The sequence below is a fragment of the Canis lupus genome, chromosome 21, assembly GCF_048164855.1.
Source record: "Canis lupus baileyi chromosome 21, mCanLup2.hap1, whole genome shotgun sequence".
Classification (NCBI taxonomy): domain Eukaryota; kingdom Metazoa; phylum Chordata; class Mammalia; order Carnivora; family Canidae; genus Canis; species Canis lupus.
Genome location: NC_132858.1, coordinates 8,750,912 through 8,778,432, shown reverse-complemented (window position 1 = coordinate 8,778,432; position 27,521 = coordinate 8,750,912). Strand labels below are relative to the sequence as shown.

The 27,521-nt window shown below is 52.4% G+C and overlaps 1 protein-coding gene across 5 annotated transcripts in view; it reads left to right on the top strand.

Moving 5' to 3' along the window:
* The window catches only part of SHANK2 (SH3 and multiple ankyrin repeat domains 2), a 510,376-nt gene that overhangs the window by 69,368 nt on the left and 413,487 nt on the right, over positions 1–27,521 (top strand). For all 5 annotated transcript variants that reach the window (XM_072790331.1, XM_072790330.1, XM_072790327.1 and 2 more), the window contains exons 3-5: positions 5,501–5,720; positions 22,835–23,038; positions 26,384–26,455. In XM_072790331.1, coding sequence (XP_072646432.1) covers positions 5,514–5,720; positions 22,835–23,038; positions 26,384–26,455 — 483 coding nt within the window. In that variant the 5' untranslated portion in view covers positions 5,501–5,513. The remainder of the gene's footprint in view (positions 1–5,500; positions 5,721–22,834; positions 23,039–26,383; positions 26,456–27,521) is intronic.

Here is a 27,521-nt window from a genome sequence, read left to right as displayed (position 1 = left end):
ACAGACCTCGTGTAAGCAGGACGCGGCGGGCGTGGAAGTGGGATCTGTCCGTCACGCTGCTCACAGAGATGCCAGGAGAGCCCGGGTGGGCGGCGATTCTCTCCTCGCCTTCCTGGCTGCACCTCTCCGGCCCCCTGGCCCTCGCTCACTGCCACCCCGTCCTCCTGTGGCCGTCGCTCAGGCGGTGCGTGTGACAGCGCGGGTGTCTCCAGTGCTCAGTGCCAGTTTCTCCAGTTCTGGTGGGGGCTGCCCTGGCTCCAAGTCTCAGCGTGGTCCCCGTGTAGCCCTCTGGGGGTCTCACTGCCTTGAGGACGAGCAAATTGTCAACATTCGAGTGCACGATGTGAGCAAGCAGTCACCAGGGTGTCACAGACGGGGTGGGGGGTGCTACTTGATATTCCACTTGAGTAAAAATAAAAACCCTCTTCTGCTCCCCTCTGTGTGTGTGTGTGTGCATGTGTGTGTGCGTGTGTGCATTAAGCCAGTGGGACCTCTGCATTTTTACCTGCACTCTTTACAAGCCTGCAGTTCCAACCTGATAAAGTCAGTTCCAGCCGGGAGGTGGTATGTTTTTTGTTTGTTTGTTTGTTTGTTTGTTTTTTTATTAACACGTCTTGTGTCCCTGGTCAGCTGTGGTGTGCTCACCGTGGCGGTGGAAGCGGTGAGTGGGAACACTAGCTGCCCGCCCATCCGAGGTGTTAGGGGCCTCAGGAGCCAGTTTAAGATTTTATGTTTTCTTAGAACCACTCTGTGTTTCCCCGGAACGCTGTAGCAGTGAAATATGGAGCCTTTGTCAAAATGGCCTTTACTGTCATTACTTCTGTTTTTCTGTGTTTGGAGGCACCCTGATGGGGCCCGTGAGAGACAAGCACGTCTGGGGGTCATTGCACTTTCCCGACCTGTGTGTTCATAGCACCCCCCCCCCCCTCCCGGAGGCCAGTGATGCCGAAGTGTTGAGCAGGGGTGGCAGGTGACCTTCCCTCCTCTGACCTGGCGCTGACTTTTCTGCGGGAGGCTGGGTTTCGAGGCACTGCTGTCTTTGGAGCCCCCCCTCACTGTGGGGTGAGGAATCCATGCGGCCCCTGTGTCCCCCGCGGTGTCCCCTGAACAAAATGCAGGACACCCAGTTCTGTTCGAATTTCAGATGAACAATGAATAGTTTTTTAGTGTAAGTATGTCCCATGCAACATTTGGGAAATACTTAAAATAAAACACATTCGTGGTTTACCCAAAATGCAGACGTGGCCAGGTGCCCTCTCTCTTTCCTGGCCCTGGCCCTGACAGTCCTGCCTGGGAGTTAATAATTAAATGTTTTCCCAGGCCTTTGCCTTTCCCATGGGTGTGCTGATCTCATTGCTCAGGACCTTCTGCTCAGGTCTCTGCCTCGAGCTCCTGGGCCGTCCTGCAAAGGACCAGGGTGCAGGTGGCTGCCTTTTCCTCTTTGGACCCATCCAGGGGCACCATCTGTACCTGCACTTTGGTGGCAGACACGTCCCTTTGCGACCGTCACCCCCAGGCCAATGTGAGGGGCTGTGGTGGTGTCCAGTGGCAGGGCCCCCACGAGGAGGTCAGGGCACGGGAGCCCTTCCTCTCTGGGTTGTCAGGTCTCTTTCTGGACTTGACTCTGATTTTAGTTGGGTATAAACGTCCTCAAATTCCATCCCACACCCTTTGATTTTCTGGGAATTAACCCCCCTGGGGGTAGTGTGCATTTCACAGTTCAGACCTGTGTGTCCACGACGGGTCACCAGCCCCGTGGTTCCAGCAGCAGCAGACATGTTGTGTAGCTAGTAAAGTGACCCATTAAAGACAACGAATTCTCAAGTGCCTGCCTGGAATCTGCCCCCCACCCCTCCGCCCCCGAGGCTACCTGCAGATCTGGGAACACGGCAGGTGCTCCTGCATCCCGGCGGCGGCAGAGGTCACTGTCCTGTCCGGACGCTTTGGGGCCTGTGCTTTGGCCCCTCTGCCCACTTCCCCCCGTGCACTGAGCGCCCAGCCCACCGTGTCCCCACTGCTGGGGCGGAGGGTGGCAGTGAATAAACAGAGCCCCTGTGTGCACGGACACCGAAAGACTGCCTGAGCGAGGTGACCCTGGGAACGATCACATCGAGGCGGTGGAGGACTTTGGAGAAAAAGGGCCATGGGAGCATAGATGGGGAGCAGTGGGGTTCTCAGATTTCAGGCCTGGGTGCTGTTTCAGGAAGCAGGGACGGAATGCAGCGGGGGAGTGGCCTGTGTGTGCCCCCGAGGAGGTAACCGGGGGCTCAGCATCCTGCTTGCTCTTAGTAGTGGGCACTTGAACTGTCTCAGACGCACGAGGCCAGGACGTGGGGTGGTGGGCGCTATGTCTGCTCTGTGCCCCGTTCCGCTGGGGGCTGTCCACGTGCCTGCCTTCCACATGCAGACACTGAGGACCGTGCTGCCCTGACCATGAGCTTTCTGGGGCCAGCAGCCATCCTTTGTGGGAAAAGCTGGTGCACCCCTTGTGCCTGGAATGGCCGCTCCAGCTTCCACCTGTGTCCCACTTCCCCTAAGCCGCACGGTGTCACTGGTCCTTAGGCAGGGACCCCCTCCTGCGCATGCAAGGTCACCTTTAGGCCACCCCTAAATGGGTCACTTTACTAGCTACGGTGTCCCCTCTGTGTCCCCTGGTTCCTTCTGGGTTTGGAAGAGGCCCACGCACGGGCTTAGGAGGGGACTATGCAGTTCTTCATGGGAGCAGAAGGTGTTCTGGGCTAACTTACAACCCTCAGGGCAGAAAGAAACCACTGGAAGCCCCACAGGATGGACGCACACACCTGTGTCCATTCGACTGTGGAGGCGGTGAGCACCGCGCCTCTCCCACTGCCCCTCACCCCCAGGAAAGGGCAGGCCTGGGTCTCTGCACCCTGGCGCTCCTGCCTAGCTCTTTAAGGGACAGCCCCAGGCTGGCTGCAGGTGCTTCTCCTTACCCCTGGGGAGCTTTCAGAGACCCCATCCCAGACCAGTTCATTCAGAAGTTCAGGCGCTTGTGTTTTTTTAAAGCTCCCCCAAGTAACTTCTGTGGCCAGGATGAAGAAATATTGTTCTAGAAAATATGCTTCATGGGGACCTGGGACATAGTTGCAAATAATTACATATACATGCAATTCTATAATATATGTACACATGGATGTTTATGTTATTTATTATACTGTTATAATTAGGCACAATATAGAAATAATTGCACATGGTTATATTATTCCTACATTATAGTTGTTACTGTATTATATATCACAAGATCCGTACACACAGTATGCTGTGTAATTATGCCAGGCACTTATTTTTCCATGGGTAAATGCTGAAGGCAGAAAGGAGCCAGGCAGTGGGGTCCCTGCTAAGGTGGAGCCGGGAACACCCAGATCCTGTCCCCAGCCACAGCTCTCTTGCCTGTCACCAGATTTTGCCCTCCCCTGGCTGGGAAAGCATGAAGCCGAGATCACAAAGGCATCTGGCAGTGAATTTGCTCTGAAATTTTAATTCAGAATCACAGTGGGGTTAGCTTTGGAAATTTTAATCAAGAAAAATAAAATCTTCCTGGGTGATTTGGATGATCTGCTGTTCGATTGGCCCCGGGGGTCATGGGTGTTCTAGAGGAGATGGGGGCCAGTGTGAAAATGGATGGCTCTGTTGTCAGGCTCTCAAACTCATCGGAGAGGGCCGGGAAGGTAAGGGTGTTAATGAGGAGATCCTGAGGCAGACCCGGAGGGAGGGGGGCAGGCTGGGTGGGGAGGGTGTTATTGCAGTTTGTCCCAGCTCCTGGGTGCCACAGGGCAGACCCCAGAATCTTCAGAGCCTCCTATTGGTCACCATAAATCAGAAATCTGGGCCTTCCTTCCTTCCTTCCTTCCTTCCTTCCTTCCTTCCTTCCTTCCTTCCTTCCTTCCTTCCTTCCTTCCTTCCTTCCTTCCTTCCTTATCCCTGGGATTAGGACCTGAGCCAAAGGCAGATGCTCAACTGCTGAGCCACCCAGGTACCCCCAAGTCTGGGTTTTCATATGAAATCTTCAAGTTAGCCAACATTTAAAACCCTGTGCAGGTGGGACCTGGGTGGCTCAGTGGTTCAGCATCTGCTTTTGGCTCAGGGCATGATCCTGGATCCCCAGGATTGAGTCCCATGTCAGGCTTCTTGCATGGAGCCTGCTTCTCCCTCTGCCTGTGTCTCTGCCTCTCTCTGTGTCTTCCATGAATAAATAAATTTTCTTTAAAAAAAAACAAACAAACCCTGTGCTGGCAAAACAAAACAGTCTTGGCTGCATGAATCTTGGCCCCTACCCCAAGGACAGTGCAGATCCTCTTGGCTATGAGGGGAGCCCCTGACCCCGGTCATGGTCTGGGGAGGGGGTGCAGCTTCTTTGCTCTGTTAGAATTTGTGCACACCTGGATGTCTGGTGACCCCAGGAAAGTCTGGGGTGGAGATGAAAGTGCCCGTGGTGGCTCCCTGCATCCCAGGACTGACCCCGCAGGCAGAGCGGTGGAATGCCTCCAGGGCCTGTTTGCTGTCGTTACATGAACTCTGGAAATAACACAGTGGGTGTCAGTTTTCCCACGATGAGCACAGAATTGGCACAGGGTGAACTGTGCCCCTCCTGGGACTTTTCTGAGCCTCCCCTGACCATGAAACACGAGAGCAGGGGCTGCTCACCCAAGCACCTGCTGGGCCTGGAGCCTGGGGCAGATGCACAGGTGAGCTCCTCCCTCCCCCTTCCCTCCCGTTAATCACTGGATCTTCTCTTTGGGGTCCTCCCCAGGTAAACGGGCCCTCCACTGGCAGCTGTGCCCTCGGTGGGAAGACGCCAGGCCTTGGCTGGGCAATCCCTGAACGATCCGGGTGGCCTACATCCCTGCTTGCTCAGGACAGCCCCTTTTCTGCAGGGAGTGATCCTGTCCACTTGCCATATGCACAGAGCCTTGAGCTCCTTTACAGAGTTCACTGACCTGGTCTTTGCCGGGGAACCTCCACTATACTGGATGGTGAGGAAGCTGCACCCCCAGCTCTGGTCTATTTTTACACGTTACCTATCACTGCTCTGTGTCTGAGGCAGAGGGGTTATTAAAGCAGGAACTTGGTACTGTTCTGTCCTGAAGTTTGCATTTCTTCCTTTCCTGCTGCTCTGTCTTCAAAGAAAAACAAAAGGTAGCCCTTTTTTATTACCTTGGAAGGTTTCAAACTTCCCCCATGGCTTTTTGGTGCATCCCTGTGAGCTGTGGCCATGGCCACCACTAGTTAGGGCTCCTTTTGCGTGCCGGGTTTCCCAGCTCTGGGGCAGAGCCTGTGGGCCCCCCATCCTGGCCCTGGCTGCGTCCTGGTCCAGGCCCCAGGCAGCAGCTGGGGTGCCGTGTTCTCCCCACCTTTAAAGGTCCATGCATCACACCTGGCTGTTCAGGACCGTGAACCTGAGACACCAGTCTCCACCGAGCCTGGGTTTCTGGGGGCCGTATTCATCCCTCTGTTGTGTTCCTTCTTCCCCTCCTTCCAGACGTAGGGCAGCCATGCCGCGCAGCCCGACATCCAGCGAGGACGAGATGGCCCAGAGCTTCTCCGACTACTCCGTGGGGTCAGAGTCGGACAGCTCCAAGGAAGAAACCATCTATGACACCATCCGGGCCACAGCGGAGAAACCAAGTGTCGCCAGGACGGAGGAGAGCCAGGGCAACACGCTGGTGATCCGGATCCTCATCCAGGACTTGCAGCAGACGGTAAGTCCCGTTGCTCGTTTCTGGTCAATTCTAAGTGTGGCTTCAGCTCGAGGGTGCCTTGTGCACGGCCTGTCCTCGGGGCATCCCGCACATCGTGCACCTGCCCCACGCTTCCCTCCTTCCCCTCGGCTCTGCCTTTGCCTGCCTCCCAGCGTGCTGCCGGCACCTCGGTCCACTTACCGAGCACTTATTTTGTGCTGGACGGAGGCCAGGCCTCGAGGGCACAGGGACCAGCCTCACAGAGGAGATGCACACAGTGGACGCATTAGCAAGTGGGGCGTCTGGCACCCATGTGGGCCCTGCCTCTTCCCTCGATGCTCTGGGCTCGGTGGTACACGGAGCTCTTTCCCACCTGCCGGGCTGTGTAAGCTCTGTGTGGCCCACCTTGCCCGTGCTGCCCACCGCTGGCTCCCTGGTGCCTCTCAAGGCCTGGGCCCCATGCTGTTTCCTGTGTTGGCCCCTGGTAGCTCTCTGGGCTTCTCGTTGCCCACGGCCCTGGCGTGTGGCCTGCTGGGCACTTGCTTGGTGCCTGTGGGTCCTTGCTGGTGGTGCTGGCTTCCAGCTTCTCCCGGAAGGACCTCCCATCTGCAGACTCTGTTTCCCGTCATTCCTGGGAGGTTTTCTCACATGCTGTGCCTCCTACTGGCTTGCGGGTTGGGTTCTGTTTCAGGGAAAGTGGCCACGCACCCTTGGGCATCTTTGTATCTGCCTTCAGCACCGGTGCCTCTCCTCGTAGCCTCCACGATGTTCTTGAGCCTTCTCTTATGCTGTCCTCACTTGGACCCCTTCAGCTTTGTCCCTCAGAATTCCCGATTGATTGTGGTTGAGATTCTGGCTTTCTGTTTGATTTTATAGCCTTGCACTGACTCATCTTGAAAAATATTCTTTTGAGTCATTGGTTTTTGTTTGTTTGTTTGTTTTTCCTAGGTTTTATGGCTGCTTCTTTTCCTCTTGTAGATCTTCCTTCTTTTAACTGGGATACATTCTTTCCGGATGCATGTGTGCCTGGTTTCTGCGAGCCTTCTCTCTTCCAATAACACGTCTTCATCATCTCCAGGCTGTCTCTGCCCAGCCTGTGCCGCTGTCAGCAACGTGCTGTCTCTCTGTTGCTCTGACCGTGTGTGGGCGAGCTTTCCTCATCCCCCTCCCTTCCTGGAGCGTCCTGTAGACCCATTCCCTCTGTGGGAGATCCCCGGGTCCTGGAGCGGTGCCAGTGCGTCCTTTGGTCACTTCCTGAACACTCACCATGGGTCAGACCCCGGGTTAAAGTCTTCATATGTGTTACTTCTCTTTGTGAGACAGCCCGAGCTAGACAGCACTTGTGAGCATTGTCAGTCTGGGTGTTGTATCACACACACGTGGAAAGAAAGCCTGCAGAGTGGGTACAATGTGTAACAAGCATCGGATGAAAAGACGGAACATCGGGACACCTGGGTGGCTTAGCAGTTGAGTGTCTGCCTTCAGCTCAGGGCCTGATCCCAGAGTCCCGGGATCGAGTCCCACATCGGGCTCCCTGCATGGAGCCTGCTTCTCCCTCTGCCTGTGTCTCTGCCTCTCTCTCTGTGTCTCTCATGAATAAATAAATAAAATCTTTTTTTTTTTTTAAAGGAACATCACCCACCCCTAAGGGCCCCACCAATGGCCTCCTAGTCCCAGTGGCCAGGTGAGAAGCAGGTAGCCTGGGACACATGGCCCGGAGTCTCCAAACCTGCCAGATGCTGGTGTGGCATGTACTCACTCGCTACTTCTGCAGCCAATAGTCACCGGGGAAGGTAGCCAGCGGGCAGCCTTGCAGAACGTATGGCACGGGCTCGGGTGCGTCTGAGATGGCTCAGAGTCACACCTGCCACTGTCCGCTGTGTGTTTGGGGCACCACACTGAAGGTCTCAAGCCTGGGGCCCACCTGCAGGTGTGAAGTGAGCCGGTGCAGGCTGGGCATACAGCTGGGACCAGAGGACAGCAAATGCCCATTGAGCATCTGTTACCTTGATCGGTCTCTGTGGTCGGAGCTGGCACTGCCCACACCCAGGAGGCACTCACCAGTGACAGTGGAGAGAGAGGCCTTTCTGCCGTCATGGCTATTGAGATGTTCCACGGATAGCGAGCAAGGGTGTGGGACATGGGAGAGGTCGACATGACGCTGGGTCTGGCGGGCACAGGGAAGCAAGCAGGAGGCAGCCTGGAAGCCTGTGTCCTGCCCCTGCCTGCTGTGACCGCTTCCTGGCGGGTGGCATGGTGGGCTCACGTCCCTGCAGCGATTGTGTCCACTATGCCAGAGGCTTCGGGGACCTGTCGAGAATTACTGATGGAGAGACACCTGCTCTTCAGACCCACAGTTATGAAGGCCCGCCGGGGGTTTGGTCTCTACTCCCAGGAGCGTAATTGTTTCCGGAACCTTCTAAGGATCACCTCTCTTCACTTTGTTAAGACAAACAAAGCCCCTGGAGGCTGAGACCAGAACTCTCACGGGCATGAACCCCAGTAACAAAGCAGCCGTTGTTTCTGTGTGCGAGTCCTTGCCAGGTCGAGTCCTGGAGCCGGGGATGCGAGACAGGCCCTGGAATCCTGCCCAGAAGAGCCGTGGGAGCTGCTGTGCCAGTTGTCACCCCCATGTCCTCCTGCCCAAGGGGAGGCAATGTCTCGAGGAGCCCTGAGGCTGTGTCTCTTGTGCCCCTGGTGTGTCCTGTTCCCTGCCCCCCCTCTCCCCCCCACGCAGCCAGGTGAGGTCTGGTTTTCTCTCAAAGTGACTGCTGCTCTGAGTCTCACCTCCAGAGGGTGAAATTTCCCTTCTCTGGGAGAAGCCTTTGGCAGGGCTCACCATCCTTCCAAGAGCATTTTCCCAGGCCTCTCGAAACCTGAGGAGCAGTCCCAGTGAGGGTTCACGGGCCATGTGGGGAACCCCGCAGTGAGGTGGGCCCTGGGTCACTGCATGTGCATGAAGGGCTCCCTGTGGGGTCAAGTGCAGCACCCGTCAGCAGGCTTGGCCTTTGAAGCAAGTAGCATGTGCCAAAATCAATACCAGCTACAGTTCTTCTGTTATTTATGGTTTTGAGGGATGTGGGAACAGAGCTGGCACTGAGCACATGGAGGAGGGCAGGAGGAGCACGGAATGGGGCCTTCTGGGTACGCAACGCACCAACCCCTGCACCCACCCCTGCCTAGGGCTCGGTCCCCAGGGGCTCCACGGCAGCTGCCAGCCCCATGTCTGTCCCCATGACCTATCTGAATGGGTCCAGGGAGGTGCAGGGACCAGCTACCTCCTGGAAGATGCTTCAGGACAGTGAGTCTCTCCTTTGCTTTGCTGATGCTTCCATTTATTATGTAAGCGTATCTTCAGCTTTGGTATTTCATTTAGGAAAAAGCATCTAAGCTGTGATCCTGATCCCCTCAAAGACGTTTATTGTTGCTCATTCATCTTCTGTCTCTCCCACACACATACACACACTCTAACTTTTCCCTCAAAGCGGCAGCCCCTCGTGTCCCCGCCGTGACTGTCTCCCTGCCACACATCAGCTGACGTGGACGCTCCATCATCTATCACTTCCTTCCAAATGGACTGTCAGACATGCTTGCTTTCCAAGTGACCTTGGCCTTCCGCTTATCATTGAGGATCAAAATAGAATGCCAGCAGCAGAGAGGTCCCACGTCTTCCTTCTCTGGGTTTTAATCCCTCCCTCACCCTTTGTCACAGACACGTCACTGTATTTGGTCCTATCTGAGGTCTTCTGTGATTTTGAATGTTAGGACTTCTTCGCCCATCTTGGCAATCTTTGAGCCCCTATCCTCATTTGGTTGCTGAGAATCGAGCCCCTAGTGCTCCCTTTTGGCCTCTCATTCTACCTCATGATAGAAGATTCTGGAAGGCCTGGGCAGGAACAGCTTGATATCTTGAAAAGCTCCATTTGAGTGGATTGGTGGGCACATGCTAACTCCTTGGCCCCTCTGGAGGTGAGCACCGTGTGTCTTCTTGTAGGAGTTCATGGGGTCCAGACTTCTGGGAATGAGCTTCCTTCCAGCTTCCCTCCATCAAGGTTTGTCTTAGGACTGTCTTTCCAGAGGGGGCCTGTGGGTCAGGTATCCTCCTGCCTTGTCCTCTGCAGTGTCCTGGCCCCAGGTGGATGAGGGGTGTGGAGGCGGGGCTGGGGAAGGTGCGGGTAGGCCTCCATCGGCGGGGGGGCTTGTCTTCCATCCCAACCAGGTTCCTTTTCCCAGAATCCCTCCTCTTCCTTGGGACGTCTCTGCCTTCTACTCACCTTTCACACGAAGCTCAGGAGTTCCAGGACTCACTCCTTACTATTCCCGTATCCTTGGACCAGGACAGCCCACACAGCACCTCAGGTGACTGCGTGCAGTGTAAACACAGTTCCCTGCATCCATGTCTGGTCATCCTCCCCTAGGAGCTCATACTGTTTCAAGGATAAAGATCAACTACTCACACGGTGCACCTCCCCTGCCCCACTGATCCTGTGTGAGGTGCTTCATGGCCTGGGCTTCCTTGTGCCCCAGCGCCTGGTGCGACTGGATGAACAATGTCTTGTAAAACAGTGAATGAAGTCATCTGAACCCTCTCCTCTGGCGGGTGAAGGGGTAACATCTGAGTGGAACCCTGGAGGATGACAGGTTAGCACAGTGAAGACCTTTGTGCAGACCTTCCCCAACAACAGGTACGCAGGAGCAGAAATCTGAAGTGGAAGTGAACTTGGTGTGTTGACGCAGCAGAGAAGGTGGAGGGTGCTCATGGCAGAAGGAGGTGATGGGGCTGACGTGGGGGTAGTGAGTTTGCTGTGGAAAGGTTTGGTGCAGAGTGCATGACCTCATAAATATTGGAGAAAGGGGGATCTTGGCTTCTCTGGGTGGTGGGGTCCATGAGGAGGGAAGGAAGGAGAAGCAGGTAGGAGGCTCCTGCAAGAATCCAGGGTGGTGTGGATGGAGGCAGAGACCCAAGGACGGGTTCCTGATGACAGTCCGTGAGATCAGAGCAGGTGTGGCTCTAGCACGAGAGCGTGCTTTGGCTGTTTGAAGAGGACTTACTTGTGACATGGGTCCACAAATTTTAACATGTGATGCCTGCGTCTTGATAGCTTCTCAGCACAGGGGGAAAAATATTTCTTTTAAAAATTGAGATATAATTTACCTTACATACAATGTGCCCATGAAAAGTGTACAATTCAATAGATTTCATAGATTCCCAGATGAGCGTATCCATCACTGCCATCTTAGAACATTATCATCACTCTCGAAGGAAACCCCCCCTGCCCAGCAGCCATCAGTCCCCAGCTCCCCCCAGCCCCCCAGCCCTCCGCCTCCAGCCCCTGACAACCACTCACCTGTTTTCCATCCTTGTGGATTTGTCATTTCTAGCCATTCTGTCTCAGTGGAATCACGCACTCTGTGGACTGGGAGACAGCCATGTTTTCTTTAGTTGGCTGCTTCTCTTGGAGACACGTCCACCCCTCAAGTCTGCCCCTGAGACCAACACTACCGCACTGGTGCCTTGAATGTCATCCCAAAACAGCCTCACACGTGATCCAGTAGCCCAGGCAACATAGACACAAAAAACTCTTGCATCAAAAAATGTATTAAACTTGGAGCACCTGGGTGGCTCAGTGGTTGAGCATTTGTCTTTGGCTCAGGGCGTGATCCCAGGGTCCTGGATCAAGTCCCACATCAGGCTCCCTCTAGGGCGCCTGCTTCTCCCTCTGCCTGTGTCTCTGCCTTTCTCTCTCTCTCTGTCTCTCATGAATAAATAAATTAAATCTTTTTAAAAAATGTATTGGTGTTTCAGGCTGCCATTTTGTTTCTAGATCTTCCTGTCTTGGAAGGTACTTATTCCACTTGCTTGTTTGCTACCAAAAAGAAACCTGTTTGGGTTTTATACTTAATTAGAAAATTAGCTGTACATGATCCTGACATGAGCAGGTTTTCTGCCCTGAAAGAAAAGTCAGGAGGATTCAGTGGGCTGAAGGAGAGAATGGTGTTAATGCTCTTTTTTCAAGAAATTTGAGTTTGTGCATTATGGTCCAGGGCTGACTCCAGTCCTGCCAAGGAGGCTCCTAAGAGGCTGAGAAATGCCTTACATTTTGATTTGATGCTGTTATTGTTATTTTTTTTAATATAAGAAAATAGAAAATATAGAAGTCAAAGAATAGTATCATAAATACTAGTGTATCTATTATGACTAATTGACAGTGATAGTTAGCATTTTGTCACTTTGGGTTTTTTTTTTAGAGAGTGAGCAAGCACATGTGAGAAAGGTTGCGGGGGACAGAGGGAGAGGGAGAGAGTTTGGAGCCCAATGTTTGATCTCATGATCCTGAGATTGTGACCTGAGCTAGAATCAAGAGTCAGATGCTTACCTGATAGAGCCACCCAGGTGCCCTACATTTTATCACTTTTTAATCTTAGGATTAACACATTCCTTTAAAAAAATTTTTTTTAATTTTTAATTTTTTATTGGAGTTCAATTTGCCAACATATAGCCTATCACCCAGTGCTCATCCCGTCAAGTGCCCCCCTCAGTGCCTGTCACCCAGTCACCCCGTTCCCCCGCCCACCTCCCCTTCCACTCCCCCTTGTTCATTTCCCAGAGTTAGGAGTCTCTCATGTTCCATCACCCTCTCTGATATTTCCCACTCGTTTTCTCTCCTTTCCTCTTTAATTCCTTTCACTATTTTTTATATTCCCTGAATGAATGAGACCATATGTCTTTCTCAGATTGACTTATTTCACTCAGCATAATACCCTCCAGTTCCATCCATGTTGAAGCAAATGGTGGGTATTTGTCGTTTCTACTGGCTGAGTAACATTCCATGGATTAACACATTCCTGATAAAGTCTCTTTTGTTCTCCTGCTCAGCCCCCTCTCCTCAGAGACAAACACTATTATGAATTCAGTGTGAATTCCTCTTGTCTCTTGCTCTCTGTTCCTATGTATTAGTGACCACTCTATAGTGTTGTGTTGTGTAAAAAAGAGCATATATAGCTGGCATCATCCTGGGCATGTCATTCGTAACTTACTTTTTTCATTTGACAGTATATTTTTGAAACTTTTCTTTGATGTTATTCATCCACCAGTTATCCATTTATCCTTTTGTTCTTCCCTCCCTTCCTTTGTCCACTCATCCATCATCCTTCCATCCCTCATCCATCCACCTATCACCCATCCTTCCCTCCATCCATCCATCCATCCATCCATCCTTTTCTCCATCCATCCATCCATCCATCCATCCATCCATCCATCCTTTCATCCATCCATCCATTCATCCTTCCATCCACCCATCCTTCCATCCACTCATCCATCCTCCCATCCTTCCATCCACCCATCCTTCCATCCACTCATCCATCCTCCCATCCCTCCTCCCATCCATCCATCTATTCATCCTTCTATCTATCCATCCATCCATCCACCCACCCATGCACCATGGATCCATCCATCTGTTCTCCATCTCTCATTCTGTACCTCCATCCCTCCCTCCATCCATCCCTTTTGTATTACAGAATCAGATGGTCTGGATTGTTGATCTCTAGCTTGAGTGAACCTGTTATGTCTTTGTAGTGCACATTTGGATCACTTTTGGGGGGATGGAAGACATGGACTCTGGTTTTCTTTGTGGTTTCATTAATTGCTTGCTAAGGCCAAAGAGAGCCTCTCTTGCCTGGTCCCCAACTTCCCTTTGCCTCTGTTTTCTCTGTGATATGGTGATGATAATCAACCTCACTGTGCTCAAAAGGAGTGGTTTACACTTCACAATTTTAATCAGGAAATTGGCGGGTTGTACACAGGCAAAGGCTCCAGTGGGGAGGTCTTGATCATGTCAGTTATTATTCATCTCACATAGTAGCTGGCTAAAGGCCGAGAAGGACTTTATTTTCATTTATGCCATTAAAAAAAAACAAAAAACTCCCCTAAAAACCCTATTTAACCAGCATCAGTTTTGTGTGTTGTAAAGGTTCCATGCTGCATCTCCTGTTGGGTATTAGGTTAATGTTTTATATATGAGAGACATCAGCCTGGCTTGCCGGAGTCCCCATAGCCCGTGTGACAAATGTCCGAGTAGCCGTGCCCTTCTGCTTAAGCTTTGACTTAATACCCACTTAAATCTCTCTGAGAAAATAACATTTGGCGAAGTAGCTTTGGTCTGGAATTATTACACATTCTGTAAAAAAAGCTTTGTAAATCCCACATTGTGTTGAGAACATTGTGGTTCAAAGGCCACCCTGGTGAAGAACAGATATCTCCTCCTCTCCCTGTGTCCCAGGCTGATAAGAATTACCCAGAAGGTAGCAGTGCCAGAGCCTGAGCCATCAATATTTAATTTTCTGTGTTAAATCCAAGGATGAGGTGCTTCTTTTCTGGCACCTTCTGATCTCTGTGACGACTCCTGCTGGGTCTGACTGCTGCCCGCTCAGTTTTGACCTTTCTCTTCACACATTTCCTCTCTGGATGGATGGGGGGGGGGGGTCGTACCCTACAGTGTCCATGCTGTGTCCAGGACTGTGTCCAGCCCCCTGCCCATCTCCCACCCATTTCATGGTCCTGCCAGGCCAACCCTGTGACCCATGGCTCCTTGTGTGCTGCTGGGACCTAGTGGATCAGCCTCTGGGCTTGTGGCTTTGCAGCTCCGCCCCTCGGAGCTGTGTGGGTCTGGGAACTGTTCTGAGCTCTCTTTGTTCCTCTTTGGGCTAAGGAGCGCTAATCCCAACCTCTAGGAGCACATGAGATGTGTTGGAGGTCAGGACCATGTGATCCACCCCCCCCCCCCACCAGTGTCCTTCCCTTCACTCCATTTCCGGGGCCCCACCTGACAATGGCTATCAAGAGGAGAGAATTAACTCACCTCCAAGGAGGGTGTGAGTCACTGATGGATTCTGAGCCAGTGCCTCTGTTTAGTGTCACCTTGACAATAGCAGAGGCTGCCAGTTAGCCCCTTAAAAATTAGCCACAACACATGGGTTTCCCACCGCTTCAACACATCATCAGGTAGCGATTCGGCTCTTACTGTTTGAGAAATCTTATTCTGATTGGAAAAACCAGCCCACAGCCACTTTATCTTTCATTAGGGTTTAAACATCCAGAAGCACCAGCCTGGCTCCTAGACTTCAGCATCCTCAGATCAGGCTGTCCTTCTCAGTCAAGGTTACCCAGCATGTCTGCTTCCCTAGAAATCCCTTATTTTAAGCTTCCTGTGTTAGCCGGGAGAAATAACTGTTTGCTGCGATAGGCCCCCAGCCTGAGAGGTCTTTGTCCATAGCAGAAAGCATTGTTTCGTTTGGACAGGTACATTTGGAAACCACCCAGTCCCGGGTTGGGTTGCCTTGGTGTTGGCTCATTTTTGGAGGTGTGTAAATCTACAGATTGCACACGAACAGCTGTTAAAGGGCCAAAACATGCCTGAATGCACCTTCAGATGGCTCCTGGCAAGTTTTGTTTATTATGGTTTTTTGAAAATGCATCATAACAGGACTGATAATGGCATCAAGTGTGATCCAAAGGAAGTTTTACATGTGAAATGCACCTCTTTGCAATGAGTGATGCGCTCAGAAGCTTGGATTTCTTTCAGAACATCCTGAGTTCTTGCTGAAAGCTGCCTGTAAGCACCGGCAGAGCTGGGATATTTATTCTCCTTGGGGGTCTGTGTCTGCAGCTCTGGGTCCGGGAGCTGGCCCAGGGTGATGCAGGGAATGTCCCTTTGGTACCACCATCCCCAAATGCTTTGGTAGCTGCCCCCCACCCCATATTTTTTTTTAACTTGTTCTGGGTGGAAGTCAAGGATGATGTGGATTAAAGTCTCTCTGGGGAATGTGAGTGAACAGATGTGTTGGAGGTGGTGGGCTGAATATATCTGTGCAGTCCAGCCTTGTGTTGTTGATGGTTCTTGCCTTGACAGTGCACTATAACAATGCATATTTTATGTAGTATAATATTTACCATTCTTCCAAGCTTTGTCTAGACATTTCCTGACCCTTGTAAGACCACCAGAATGACTGCTGCCATTACCCCCATTGTACAGGACCCAGAACAGATTTGAAGAGCAGATTACTCTTTTCCATAAAATTCTCTTGTCACGATGTTGCAGATCAAAAACAATCCTGTCCAACTTCCTCCTCCTTCTGCCCCAGGAGACTGGCTGACCACTTGAGCATTGGTGGGTACATGGCCCCAGAGCACAAAGTTCTTGATCCTCTGTGGATCATGTGAGTTAGTTGACAACATAGATGTGGCCTACCTGGAGCATGTGTTGCTTAATGTGAGGCCAAGACGTGGCTGTGGTCACAGTGTTATGGCCTGAGTTGTCCCCCCACCTCAATCCCCATGTAGAAGTTCTAACCCCTAGCACCTTGGGCTGTGAGTATATTTGGAGGTGGGGTCTTTAAAGACAAGGTAAAATGAGGTCACTAGGGTGGGACCTAATCCAATGGGAATGGTGTCTTAAAAGGAGATTGGGACACAGACATGCACAGGGGGAGCCAGCCTACACTTGCATATTGGACTTCCAGCTTCCAGGACTAGGAGACAATGAAGATCTGTGTTTTGAGCCCCCATCTGTGATGTTTTGTTAAGACAGTGCTGGAAAACTGATACACACAGCAAATGTGGCACATCCACACTGAGCGTCTGCCTTGACCTGTCTCCAAGGCCAGTATTCTTTCCCTTGTGTCTTAGTATTCTCGGTTGTTAGCCAGCCTCACATCTTGCAGAGTGGCTACAACTCACATTGACCAAGTAGGAGAGTAGGCTTCTCTCACTCTCTTCACTTTAGATTTGAATTTGGCCATGAGTTTTACAAGTGGAGGGTGGAGTTTCACATAGGTACCCACCCAGCCGACTGTAGCTGTGCTGCCTACATCTCTGCAAACACGGCTGCAGTCTGCCCTCTCCAGACCTTTGCTGTATTCTGATGAGATGATAAGTTCACAGTACCTGGGTGCCAAGCAAGCCCTCGGTCATGATATCTCCCACCATCCTCACTGTGATCAAGACCAGACTCTACTTTACATTGGATTATATCACCTGGAAGTGTTCCATTTCTGGAATGTTGGGTTCAGCGCAATTCAGTTTCATCTGTATTAACAAGGCTTCAAGTATTGTTGTGCCAAGAGAGAGACACACACCCTTGTTCTCACGGAGCAGCTCATAGTCCAGAGTAGGGAGGAGTGCTGATCAGCTGGGTATTGGGTGGGCATCTTGGAAGAAGCTGTAGTTGGTTTCCCTGTGCTTGAACGTGCCTCCCCCAAGAAGTCAGGGCCCCTGGGGGCTGAGAAAACCTGAAGAGAACTGGAGTTGGCCCAAAGGAACCCCAGGAGCTTCCTGGACAGATCCTTAAACCGAGGCTGATGTTGGTCACAGAGACCAGCTCTCCCTGTTGGATTTTGCAGTTCTCTGCCCTGTCAGCCCCACATCCCTTCCCATCTGCTGTGAGTGCACTCCTTGTCAGGAGCAAAGGGAGAAGCCACTCTGATTGGGGGCTTGGAGGTATCGTTACATCCACTTGTAAGTTTACCATACCTTAAGCCACCCAGCTCAGCCCTGACAGGGAGGTTTTCAGATGGATCTGGGTGTCTCGGTATTTAGGGTGTCACACCAGGAGATCAAAAAGTGACAGTTACTGAAATGTCATAAGGCAAAGTACATGCTGGTGTGTCCCTCCTATAGGAAAAAAACGCAAGATGGAGAAGCCGTGACCCACAGGCTGGACAGGAGGGAGCAGGGGTCAGCCAATTAGCTTGGACTGTACTCCATGGGCAGTAGACCAGCTCCCTGGGTTCAGTTCAGGACACTCCCTGATCAGCTCAACCTGGGGTGAGGCCAGAGTGGGAGAGTCCTGGACCCAGCTGGGAAGAGTGAGTGTGATTTCCGCTGGCAGTTGAGGAGGGGAAGGGGTGGTTAGCTGGAGGCACAAGTGCGCAAGGACGTACAGAGCCTGGCATGCCAGAGAATTACTGAGAGTGGTTTGGCAGTGCTGGAGTGTGTATGTGTTTGTGCCTTTCTTTGTGTGTGTGTGTGTGTGTGTGTGTGTGCGCGCGTGCACGTGCAGGTGCAGGGGTTGGGGCAAGGGCAGAGGAGGCTTTGATAGACAGATGTCCTGAAAAGGAGGTAGGGTCCAGGCCAAAGTTCTTCCTTCACTGTGTCCCTTGGGTGGAAGCATGGGCCCTGAGTGCCCAGGCGTGTGAGTAATTGGATCAAGAGGGGACACAGGTGATGGGACTGGAGTGAAGTCACATGGGCCTAACGGGCATGCAGGTGAGCTTTGTGTAGGGACTACTGGAGTAGCCCAGGTGGGAAAGGATGGGGGCCTGTGGGGCAGTGCTGGGAGCACAGATGGGGACTCAAGCATTCCAGGCCACAGATGAACCTAGGCTGATCCAGAAGGCACAGAGAAAGAGGAGTCAGGAGCATCTCCTGGTGTTCTGGTATAGGAGGTGGTCCCACCATTGAGATTCAGAAGGAAGATGAGGGTAGAAGGCGTGGGGGGAATAGGACAAAGGTGAAGGTCGGGGTGGGGGGTCAGTTTGGGATGAGTTGGGTTGTTAGATTGGGTGTCAGCAACAGTTGACACTTGAGTTATTTGTTTGTCCTTGGTGTCCGATTCCCCATGTGTTTACCTGACCTGTGTGCTTAGGTTCATGGACAGTGTGTTCCTTTGTATTAAATGCCCTGTAGAGTGACCATTCCCCCATTGTCAGGCTGAGGAGCTGGTTCTGAGTTGTATTTCAGTTGTGAATTTATACTGGGTAAAAATCTTTGTGGCATGTGCTTTGTTGCTCTTCTGAGGGCCAAAGCCCGGCCAGGGTTCTTCTAAGTGGAAGAAGACCATAGTTCTCCTCTGCTTTTTCCAGAGATGCAGCTATAGTTTTATGTCTGTGGCACCACGCACCATGCATCGTCCCCAGTGCCAGTGTGCCCAGCGCTTTGTCACTTTGTCTATTTTTAAAAGCTACTGGCACCTCAGAGGCTAGATTTTACTTCTTTGAAAAAAATTATTTAGAATTTCCCAAATGTTGTCCTTTGTTATGGAGATTAAACTGTTTCTCCCTTGTAATTGTCAATATTCAACATTGGGGCAAATCGACAGATGATTGGAAACTCGGAACAAAGGCAGTAAGTATTTCCCTGATCTACAACAGAGCTGAACATAGGTTTTCTCAGGGACTATCAAGTATTTTATAATCTGAGGGTGGCCAGGTGTATATTGGGGAAAAGATAATGCATAAGTTAAATAGCGAGGACTCAGGAGCCAGGCAGACTCGACTTGGGTTCACATTAAACCTCCACCACTTTCTAGACATGTGGCTTTGAGGTAGTTATTTGAGAATCTGAGGCTCTGCTTCCCAATCCGGGAATAATAATAATAATGATTGTTTTTATACTAGTAGTAATTATCGTATTTGTTGTATGTAAATATATATTATATAGATTGTATTTATCATGTATAAATACATAAATGTATAATTTACAACAACAATAATAATGATAATACTATTCACTCATGGTTACAGTGAAGGTAAATATAGTTAGTATAGTTCCTGGCATTTTAGGATTCAAGAAATGTTAACCACAGCTGTATCATCCATAGCCACCCCCATTACCACCATCATCACCACCAGCACCTGCATCCCCATCCCCCCCATCCCCTCCACCACCATCGCCACCACCACCACCATCACCACCATCACCACTATCACCACCATCATCACCACTACCAACACCATCACCACCATCACCACCATCACCACCACTACCAACACCATCACCACCATCACCACTACCACCATCACCACCATCACTATCATTGTCCTTTCCCTCCAGGTTCTGAGCTTCTTAAGGGACAAGACCTCTGTCTCAGTCATTTCCTGTCCCCCCACCCATGCCCACCCTGGTGCTGGTGTAGGACCCTTTATGCAGAAGACAGAAGCTAGAGGAGTAAAGGTATTCCCTCAAGCAGCCCTTCCGTGGCAGTGGTTGGGCGCTGGAATTCCTGACCCACAGGCTGTCTTTGCAGCCTCCCTGTGCTGTGAGTCCTCTAGCAAATTGCTTACCCTGGAACACCGGTAACAGATTATGAAGACTCCCCATCTCACAGGGCTGTAGGGAGATGGGAATATGGCACCAGTACTTCTCAATACTGCATCAGGTTAAGAGTAGGATGCAGAAAGGTCACTTAGGGTAAAAATTGTCAGTGCTCCACCTGCCAGGCTCGCCACTTCTCCCAGATTTGTCCCCTGCTAATCCTGTGCTGAGCCCTCCACCTGAAATTCCCATGCAGACTCTCATGTGCCTTTTTGTTCCTGGGCAGCGTCTCCATGGTGTGCATGCCCTCCCAGGCAGCGTACTTACTTCCCCCTGGGGCGTCCATGGGGGTTGTTGGGCATTTGCTTTCAGTTCTCCATCCTGTCTCGTAGTTTATTCTTTCATGGCCCCAAATATGGTCTAGAGCTGGTTTGCTCATTATACTTTTTGTGGCTCTCGGCTGTCATTCACTGATTGGGTCACCCATGTCAGGGCTTTTCTTGCAGTGAGGCTTTGCCTGATGGGGATGCTTGGTAAGGAAGGGAGTTGATGAGGGGTAAGTGTGGAAGGGAAGCGAGATTTGTCCAGTGTCTTCTGAACTGGCTGCCCCATGGCTTTTCCGGTGCCAAGTGTGAGCACGCAGGTAGCACCCATTGCACATGGAAGAAAAAGGGCTACCAGGGAGCACGGTGCTCAGACCTCGGAGCTCTCCCCAGAAAGGATGGCGGGCGTGATATACCTTTCTGTGTGTTCATTCCTGGGGCCACTATAACCTGCTCTGAAAGACGGGGCTTCAGCCACAAACATTTATTGTCTCCTGGCCCTGGAGGTTGGAGTCTGCCCATCCAGGTATGGGCAGCGCTGGGTCCTCCCTGAGGCTGGGAGGGAGCGTCCAGGCCAGTCCTCTGCCCCAGCTGCTGGGGTCTGCTGGTGCTCCATGGTGCTCCTTGACTCACAGATGCACACTTCGTCTCTGCCTTTGTCTTCATGTGGCGCGTGCACATCTGTGTCCAAATTTCCCTTGTTCGTAAGGACACAGTCACAGCAGATCGGGGCCCACCCTACTCTGTTATGACTTCATCTTACCTTGATGACATCTGCCAAGACTCTATTTCCAAATAAGTCACATGCACAGATAAAGGGGGTTAGGACGTCAGCATGTTTTGCAGGACACAGTCAACCCCCAGTGTCACGTATTATTTACCTTCTGCTTGACCCTTACAACAGCCCCGTGAGTCAGGTAGGTGTAGGTGCCATGATTTTCATCCTGGGAATGGGGACTGCTGGGTGGGTGGGTTTGCCCAGGATCAAAGGGTTAATGTGAATGATTGGGTTGTAAGCCCAAGCCTTTCTGACCTCTGGGCTCCTGCTCCTTCTGGAAGTTTCTGAATGGGGCCCTCTTGACGTTTCTTAGAGCAGGATGATTTTTAATTGTACAAGGCTGGCCTGCCCAGGGCATAGGCTCTGCATCCCCAGCTCAGCCCAAAGTGGAGTGTGCTCTCTGTGATGACTTGTGAGCACATGGGTCCCTTGGGAGCAGGACCCAGCCCATGCTCTGCTCTGTACTCACCTGTTGGCACCACCTTTGCTGTGCCAGTGTGTGTGTGCGTGTGTGGGGGGTGGCCCAGGCCTTCCTAGGGTGCTGGTATCCAAGGGAACTTGAGTTAGACGTCTGCGAGGTTAGAACCAGAGACTGATGGGGACTCCTGACACAGGAATGGGCAAGTTATCTGCGGCCCCACCTCATCACATCAAGCAGATCTAGTTTTTTGTACCAAAGTTTCCAGATATTCTTCTCACTCAGCCATGGCTGGGCGGACCTGTGGGCAATCATGAAGTGTCTCTGAAGTGCACAGTGGGCCCCCACTCAGCCTGATAGCCCCAAGAGGAGCTCCAAGGTTACCCTTGAATTCAGCCTTTGGCCCTGGGGAGGGACAGATGGAGCATTCAGGCCTACCAGGTCAGGTTTCCTGGGGGGTGGGATTCTGGCTGCCTGCTGAACGTTCCTCATTGTTGAGAGTAGCTGGCTTATCTTACCCCACTGGGAGGTTCTCCCCAAAGCTCAGGCTCCGGATCAAGGGAGGAGGGCCTCTGCATCCCATGCAGAACCCCCAGGAGACAATTGGTCCCAGCCTCCTGTCCTTTCTGAACATTTTTTGCAGTGATAAAGCAAACTCTTGAGCTCCTGCTGATGGCTGTTCAACAGAACATAATTTTAATTCAATAAAAAGTGAGAAGGATCAGTTAGAAGCAGATGTGACCTGGCACTTGTGTTTCATGGCTTGTTGGTGAATCTCACACAAGGGGCCCGAGAGCGTGGCCAAGCTGTGACCTTTGGGTTCTTAGTGGCACTGTTAGGTTTTTGGAAAGTGTGATTGATTTGCAGACACTGTCTACAGAGATGTTAAGAAATTAGCTCTCCTGGCAACTGATAACGATTTTTAAATCACACCGTGTTTCGTCATTGCCTTCCTTTCTGCTTTGGGCGGGGTGGTGTCAATGTTCCAAGGCTGTTAGGTTCAGAGTCCGCAGGGGTGGTACACAGATGCTTGCCGTGGATGTTCCCATCAGAGGAGTTACAAGTCGAGACCCCCGTCCGTACCTGAGATGTCAATGTGCAGCCAATGTGAAAATTTAATCATGCTATAATTTGCTTGAGCTGCGGTCCTCACGGTGTGTTCCCCTGACTGGCTGCAGCAGTGTCACCTTCACACTTGTGAGAAGGGCAGGTTGTGAGGCCCACCTGGACGTGCGGCCCCAGATGCTCTGTTGAGTGGTGGTGTTTTGCGGTGCTGGGTCTGCACTGTCTCCACAAGCGCTGGGATTTGAGGAGCTCCACGCAGGTGTGGGAGCAGCCCAAGGCAATAGGCGGTGTTGGTGACCAGAAGAACCCTGCAGATACCTGGTTCTGAGTCAAGGCCACAGAAGCCCATGGTTCAATCCTCACTGTTCTCCTTTTATATTTACTCGGTGTCTCCATCATTTCTCATCCTGAAAAGTTGGGGGGTCTGCTGCTCCGAGAACCTATATGGAAACACCTTGACATCTCTGGCCACGTGCGGGTTGGGCTGCACCACTGACCAGGTGTCTTTGTCCTTCCTTGCAGAAGTGCATTCGGTTTAACCCGGATGCGACCGTGTGGGTTGCAAAGCAGCGGATCCTGTGTTCCTTGAACCAGAGCCTGAAGGACGTCCTGAACTACGGGCTCTTCCAGCCGGCCAGCAACGGGCGTGATGGGAAGTTCCTGGACGAGGAGCGGCTTCTGCGCGAGTACCCGCAGCCCGTGGGCAAGGGCATCCCGTCCCTGGAGGTACTGCTGCTGCCCCATGGCCTGGACACGGGGTGGAGGGGAGGACCTTCACGGAACTCCAAATTTGATATGGATTCAGACAAGACCCCCAAATTAGAAGTTAGTTTGGGGCTTTGAGGTTGCAATTAATTTGGTGAATTTCAGACAGCTGCACAGTTTTGATCGATTTGTTTCCTTACTGTAGATGGGATGAATTTGTTGCAGAGAAATCTTGGGATGAGCAAACCATAAGTCTGACTCAGGCTCATGGCACCAGGACCTGCGGGTCCTGGCGTACAGGATGGGTTTGCTTCTGCCTTCCCGACTGGGTCTCCCTGCCCTTGGGTGCACAGTGGCCAGTGGCCATCTGGCTGTAGTTGGAAGCATGACTTCCAGCTTCTTGTCTGAGGAATGACCAGGGGGCTCGGAGCTGTTGTGGCTGTGGGCCTGCCTCATGAAAGGTCACCCGAATGCACTTCCATGTGAAGTGTGACGCCAGCCTCCGGCGATCTGACCCCCGGCTTGCCACATCCCCAGGTTTACCCATAGTATTTCCATGGGACGTATTTTTTTAAAAAACATTTTATTTATTTATCCATGAGAGTCAGAGAGAGAGAGGTAGAGACACAGGGAGAGGGAGAGGTGTGTTTCCTGCCGGGAGCCCAATGCGCCACTCAATCCCAGGACCCTGAGATCACAACCTGAGCCAAAAGCAGATGCTCAACCAATGAGTCACCCCAGGTGTCCCTCCATGGGATGTACTAAGATAGTCATTCATAGTCATTCAAGCAGCCTTTGTCCTGTTGCACAGTGTGCTTCTGGTATCCAGAGATTATACTCACCTCAGCCCCATCACACAGTGAGACGCTGTATGTGTGGAATTGAAGCTGTGCCTTCAGCAACCTTGGTGTGTTCTATGATATTATCAGCGATTAGATCACTCTGAGGTCTAAGAGGTCATGGCCCAAGGCTGGACATCATCCACACATTTCTACTCCTAATAGTGAGTTTGAGGCTGAGGTTATTGGGATCCTCATTAAAACAAGCATATGTCAGACCAGAGGGAGGGGTTTCGGTGGAGGAAAAGATGGGGTGCCACTTGGCATCCTGTGGTTCCCTGTTCTGACCTCAGTTGGCTCATACATAAAGTGGGTATCCATTGTGGAGGGGGGACCCGCTTGTTGGGGGCCTGCTAAATACCACTTTGTAGGTGTGTTAAAGGTTCTGATCTGATGGAGCTCACACTCGACTGGGCGGTGGTAGACCAGGAACAGTGAATGGATGGTTCATTCCAGGACTGATATAATTTTCATAATGACATAAAACCTGGTGAAGACGGAAAAGGCCAGAGCCTACTCTTGATCAGAGAGGCAGTTGGAGGAGGTGACTCTGGCTGGCCCACCACTCACCCCTGAGAAGCAAATGAGAAGGCATGAGGAGGGCGTGAGGATGCACAGTGACCTGGGCAGGAAGGTGCTACTGTTTCTAGAACAGCAGGCACACGTAGTATCCCTCCCATGTCCTTCCTGTCCAGGGACTCATGTGTCATGGGAGCTGAAACTGAGAGGTTTGCAGGGGAAGCATCTCTACTCCTGCATGTGCATCATCCCAGGTGGGGCTTGGTCCGATCCTGGTAGCTGTGCAGCCCAAGCCCACCACCCAGCCTCTCTGGGCCTCAGGTAACAGCTTTGAAATTGGGGTAACATTAGTTCAGCTTTCTTGGTGGGGGCTGTGAGGCTCCAGCAAGGTGCTCTGTGGACGAGCTGGCAATTTCCTTGCCATGAGGGAGTTGTACCTCCACGTATCCATCCATCTCCTTGGGCCTGTATCCTGCCAGGTGATCCACGGTGTGAAATGAGATGTGTCTGGTGCTCTGCACATGAGGGGCACGCGTGGCTGTGAGCTCTTTGCCTCCGAGAATTTTGGTAGAATATGGTTGGCTGCTTATGAAACATTGAGGAAACAGCAGGAAAAGGTTTGGATTCCAGAGTGCATCCCTCCATGGCCACGAGCCAGGAATGCTGGCGATCCTGGAAACACCCTCCTCCGAGCAGTTCCCATCTGGCTAAGATGGGAACCCTAGCGTATTTCTATACCCAGAAGCCACCACCCCCCGACTTGAATTCCCTTAGACTTGTCAGTTAGGGAGTCATCACCTCTCCCAACGTCACTCCCAGCGGCACCTGAAATCTCAGAGGTCTGATGGGTGAAGACGGGGTGTGCAGGGGCTCACTGCAGCCCAGGGCGCTGCATGCAGAACATGCTGTCCCCCTTGAATCTAGAACCAGGGGGTGAAAATCCTAAAATGGGCCTGGATCCCTGCCTCCCAGTTTGGTTCAGGAAGATGGACACCTGCAGTCTTTCCCCAGTGCTCATCCCGGAACCTTGAACAGCCGAGTCTCACGGAACATTTTGATTTCACTACAGTCTTATTTCACCACTTAAAAAAAAAAAACCAAGTTTCAGTGTGTGTGACAGAGGAATTCTGTGTGTCATCAAACTGCTGTTTTGTTGGCAGGAGATAGGAGAGGAGAGCAAGGTGGACCTACATGTGAAATTAGCTCAGTGCCAGGATGAGCTCCCTGCTGCCTCGACCTCCCCGCCCCTCGCTGTGCTCCCTCTCGTGCCATCCTCGGGCCTCCCCGCCATCACACCAGGGAGCTCAGTCCCGGATGCGGAGAGTCGGCCAATGCTGACGGCACGTTGGCGGGGCTGGGATCGGAGCAGGTGCCTCACCTGGCAATCTCTGCGAGTGCGACGGGCTGGCCGGGAGGAGCAGGAGGTGGAGGTGCTGGGGTTCAGGGCGGAGTGACCCCAGTACGTTCTTCTTGGGCACTGGCTGCATCGGAACAGAATGTGTAGTTTCCAGCTCAGAGGAGGCGCCGTGTTCAAGGAGACGGACGCCATCGAGAGTCCCTGGCAGAGGCTGCAGCAGGGACGCTGGCTTCCCCAGGGTGGGCGTCCTAGGGGTGGATGTCGAAGACACACATCCTGATTTGTCAGCGGGGCCACAAGCACGGTCGTGAGGACCGTGACCACCGCTCATGAGAGGAGCCCTGGCCGTGGCTTCCCCGTAGGAGGGGATGACTCCTTTGTCCCCCTGGGTTGCTCTCTTTGCTTTCTGTGCCTTTTCGGCCACATGGCCGTGGATCTTCGCAGGTGCTGTTCCTGCAATGTCAGGGGCCTGCAGGAGGAATACGGTTAGTCGACCTGACACAGGAGTTTGCTGTGGGGCCCCTGCCTCCCGTGACGTGGCCGAGGACAAAGCCATGCTTCCCCGAACACCGCATGACGTATTCATCATCTCTTCGTATCATCATATCGTATTCACATCTCTTCTCTTTTCCTCTTTCTGTTTCCATGCAGTTTCGATACAAGAAGCGGGTGTATAAGCAATCCAATCTGGACGAGAAGCAGTTGGCCAAGCTACACACGAAGGTAGGCGGGCAGGGCTGGCATTCACACGCTGGCCCTGTGTCGCATATGTGGCGTTACCATCTCTGCAGATCAGGGCAGTTCCTCGGGCAGCGGCTTCCTGTCCTGGGAAGCACCTGCCATGTGCATGTCGTGGAGGGATGGGGCCAGGATGTGCAGGTGCACTGGCTGCCCCGGGGGCAGGGGTGCTTGGTGAAGCTGGTGGGGGCTCGGGCAGGGGAACGGGAAGATACCTCGAGGGCGGGGCTCTGAGCAGGGTGGGTTCAGACGCATGCACGGTGGGGAAGGTGATGCTATGTCCGGGAGCCCGCACACGCTGTGGGCGAGGCCCACGTGGCCTGAATTAAGCACATGAACGAACACGCCGTCCCGGGTCCCCAGAGCCCCTGAACACAGCCATCCTCTTCTGTGTGATGAAAGCATGCTGGGTGACAACTTGCACGTGGAGTAGGACCAGAAGGGAGGCTGCTCTGTGCACATCACCTCCTGGGTGTTTCTGGGTGGAGAGGCAGCCATTCTCTCTGAGCCACTGCTGCCACCAGAGAGGACACACTGAGCACGGAGCTGATTAGAGAGCTGTTTACATAAACGCATGGAGGTGAGAGCAGCAGGAGGCCGGCAGGGGTGTGAAGGAGAGGGTCGAGGCCGAGAGCCATGGGCTGTGGTCCGTGAGCGCTCACTTGCTGGCTGGACGTGTGGTGGGTGCTTTTGCCCTTTGTCGGCGTTGCTGTGTGTGTCCACCAGGTGCTGGGACTGGGGTGCGTGGTCACACCCACCATGGCATCGAGGAGGATATGTGTTATCTGAGGATGCTCGAGGGTGTGGAGCATAGAGAAAGGCAGTGATGGGAAGCTGCCTGGATGCAGTCCCTAGCCCGTCCTGGGCTGCCCGGGGAGCCTGCCTGGTGCTGTGAGCCCACACAGATTGGTTGTGAGTTCTCAACCAGCAGGTTCCCTTGGTTTTTGTTCTGACCCCCATTTGTATCACAACAGATGCATGGATTTTTATTGTGCTCAACGGGTGTGATACGCCATTATTTATTAATGTCCGCAAGTTGTCTAGATGTGGC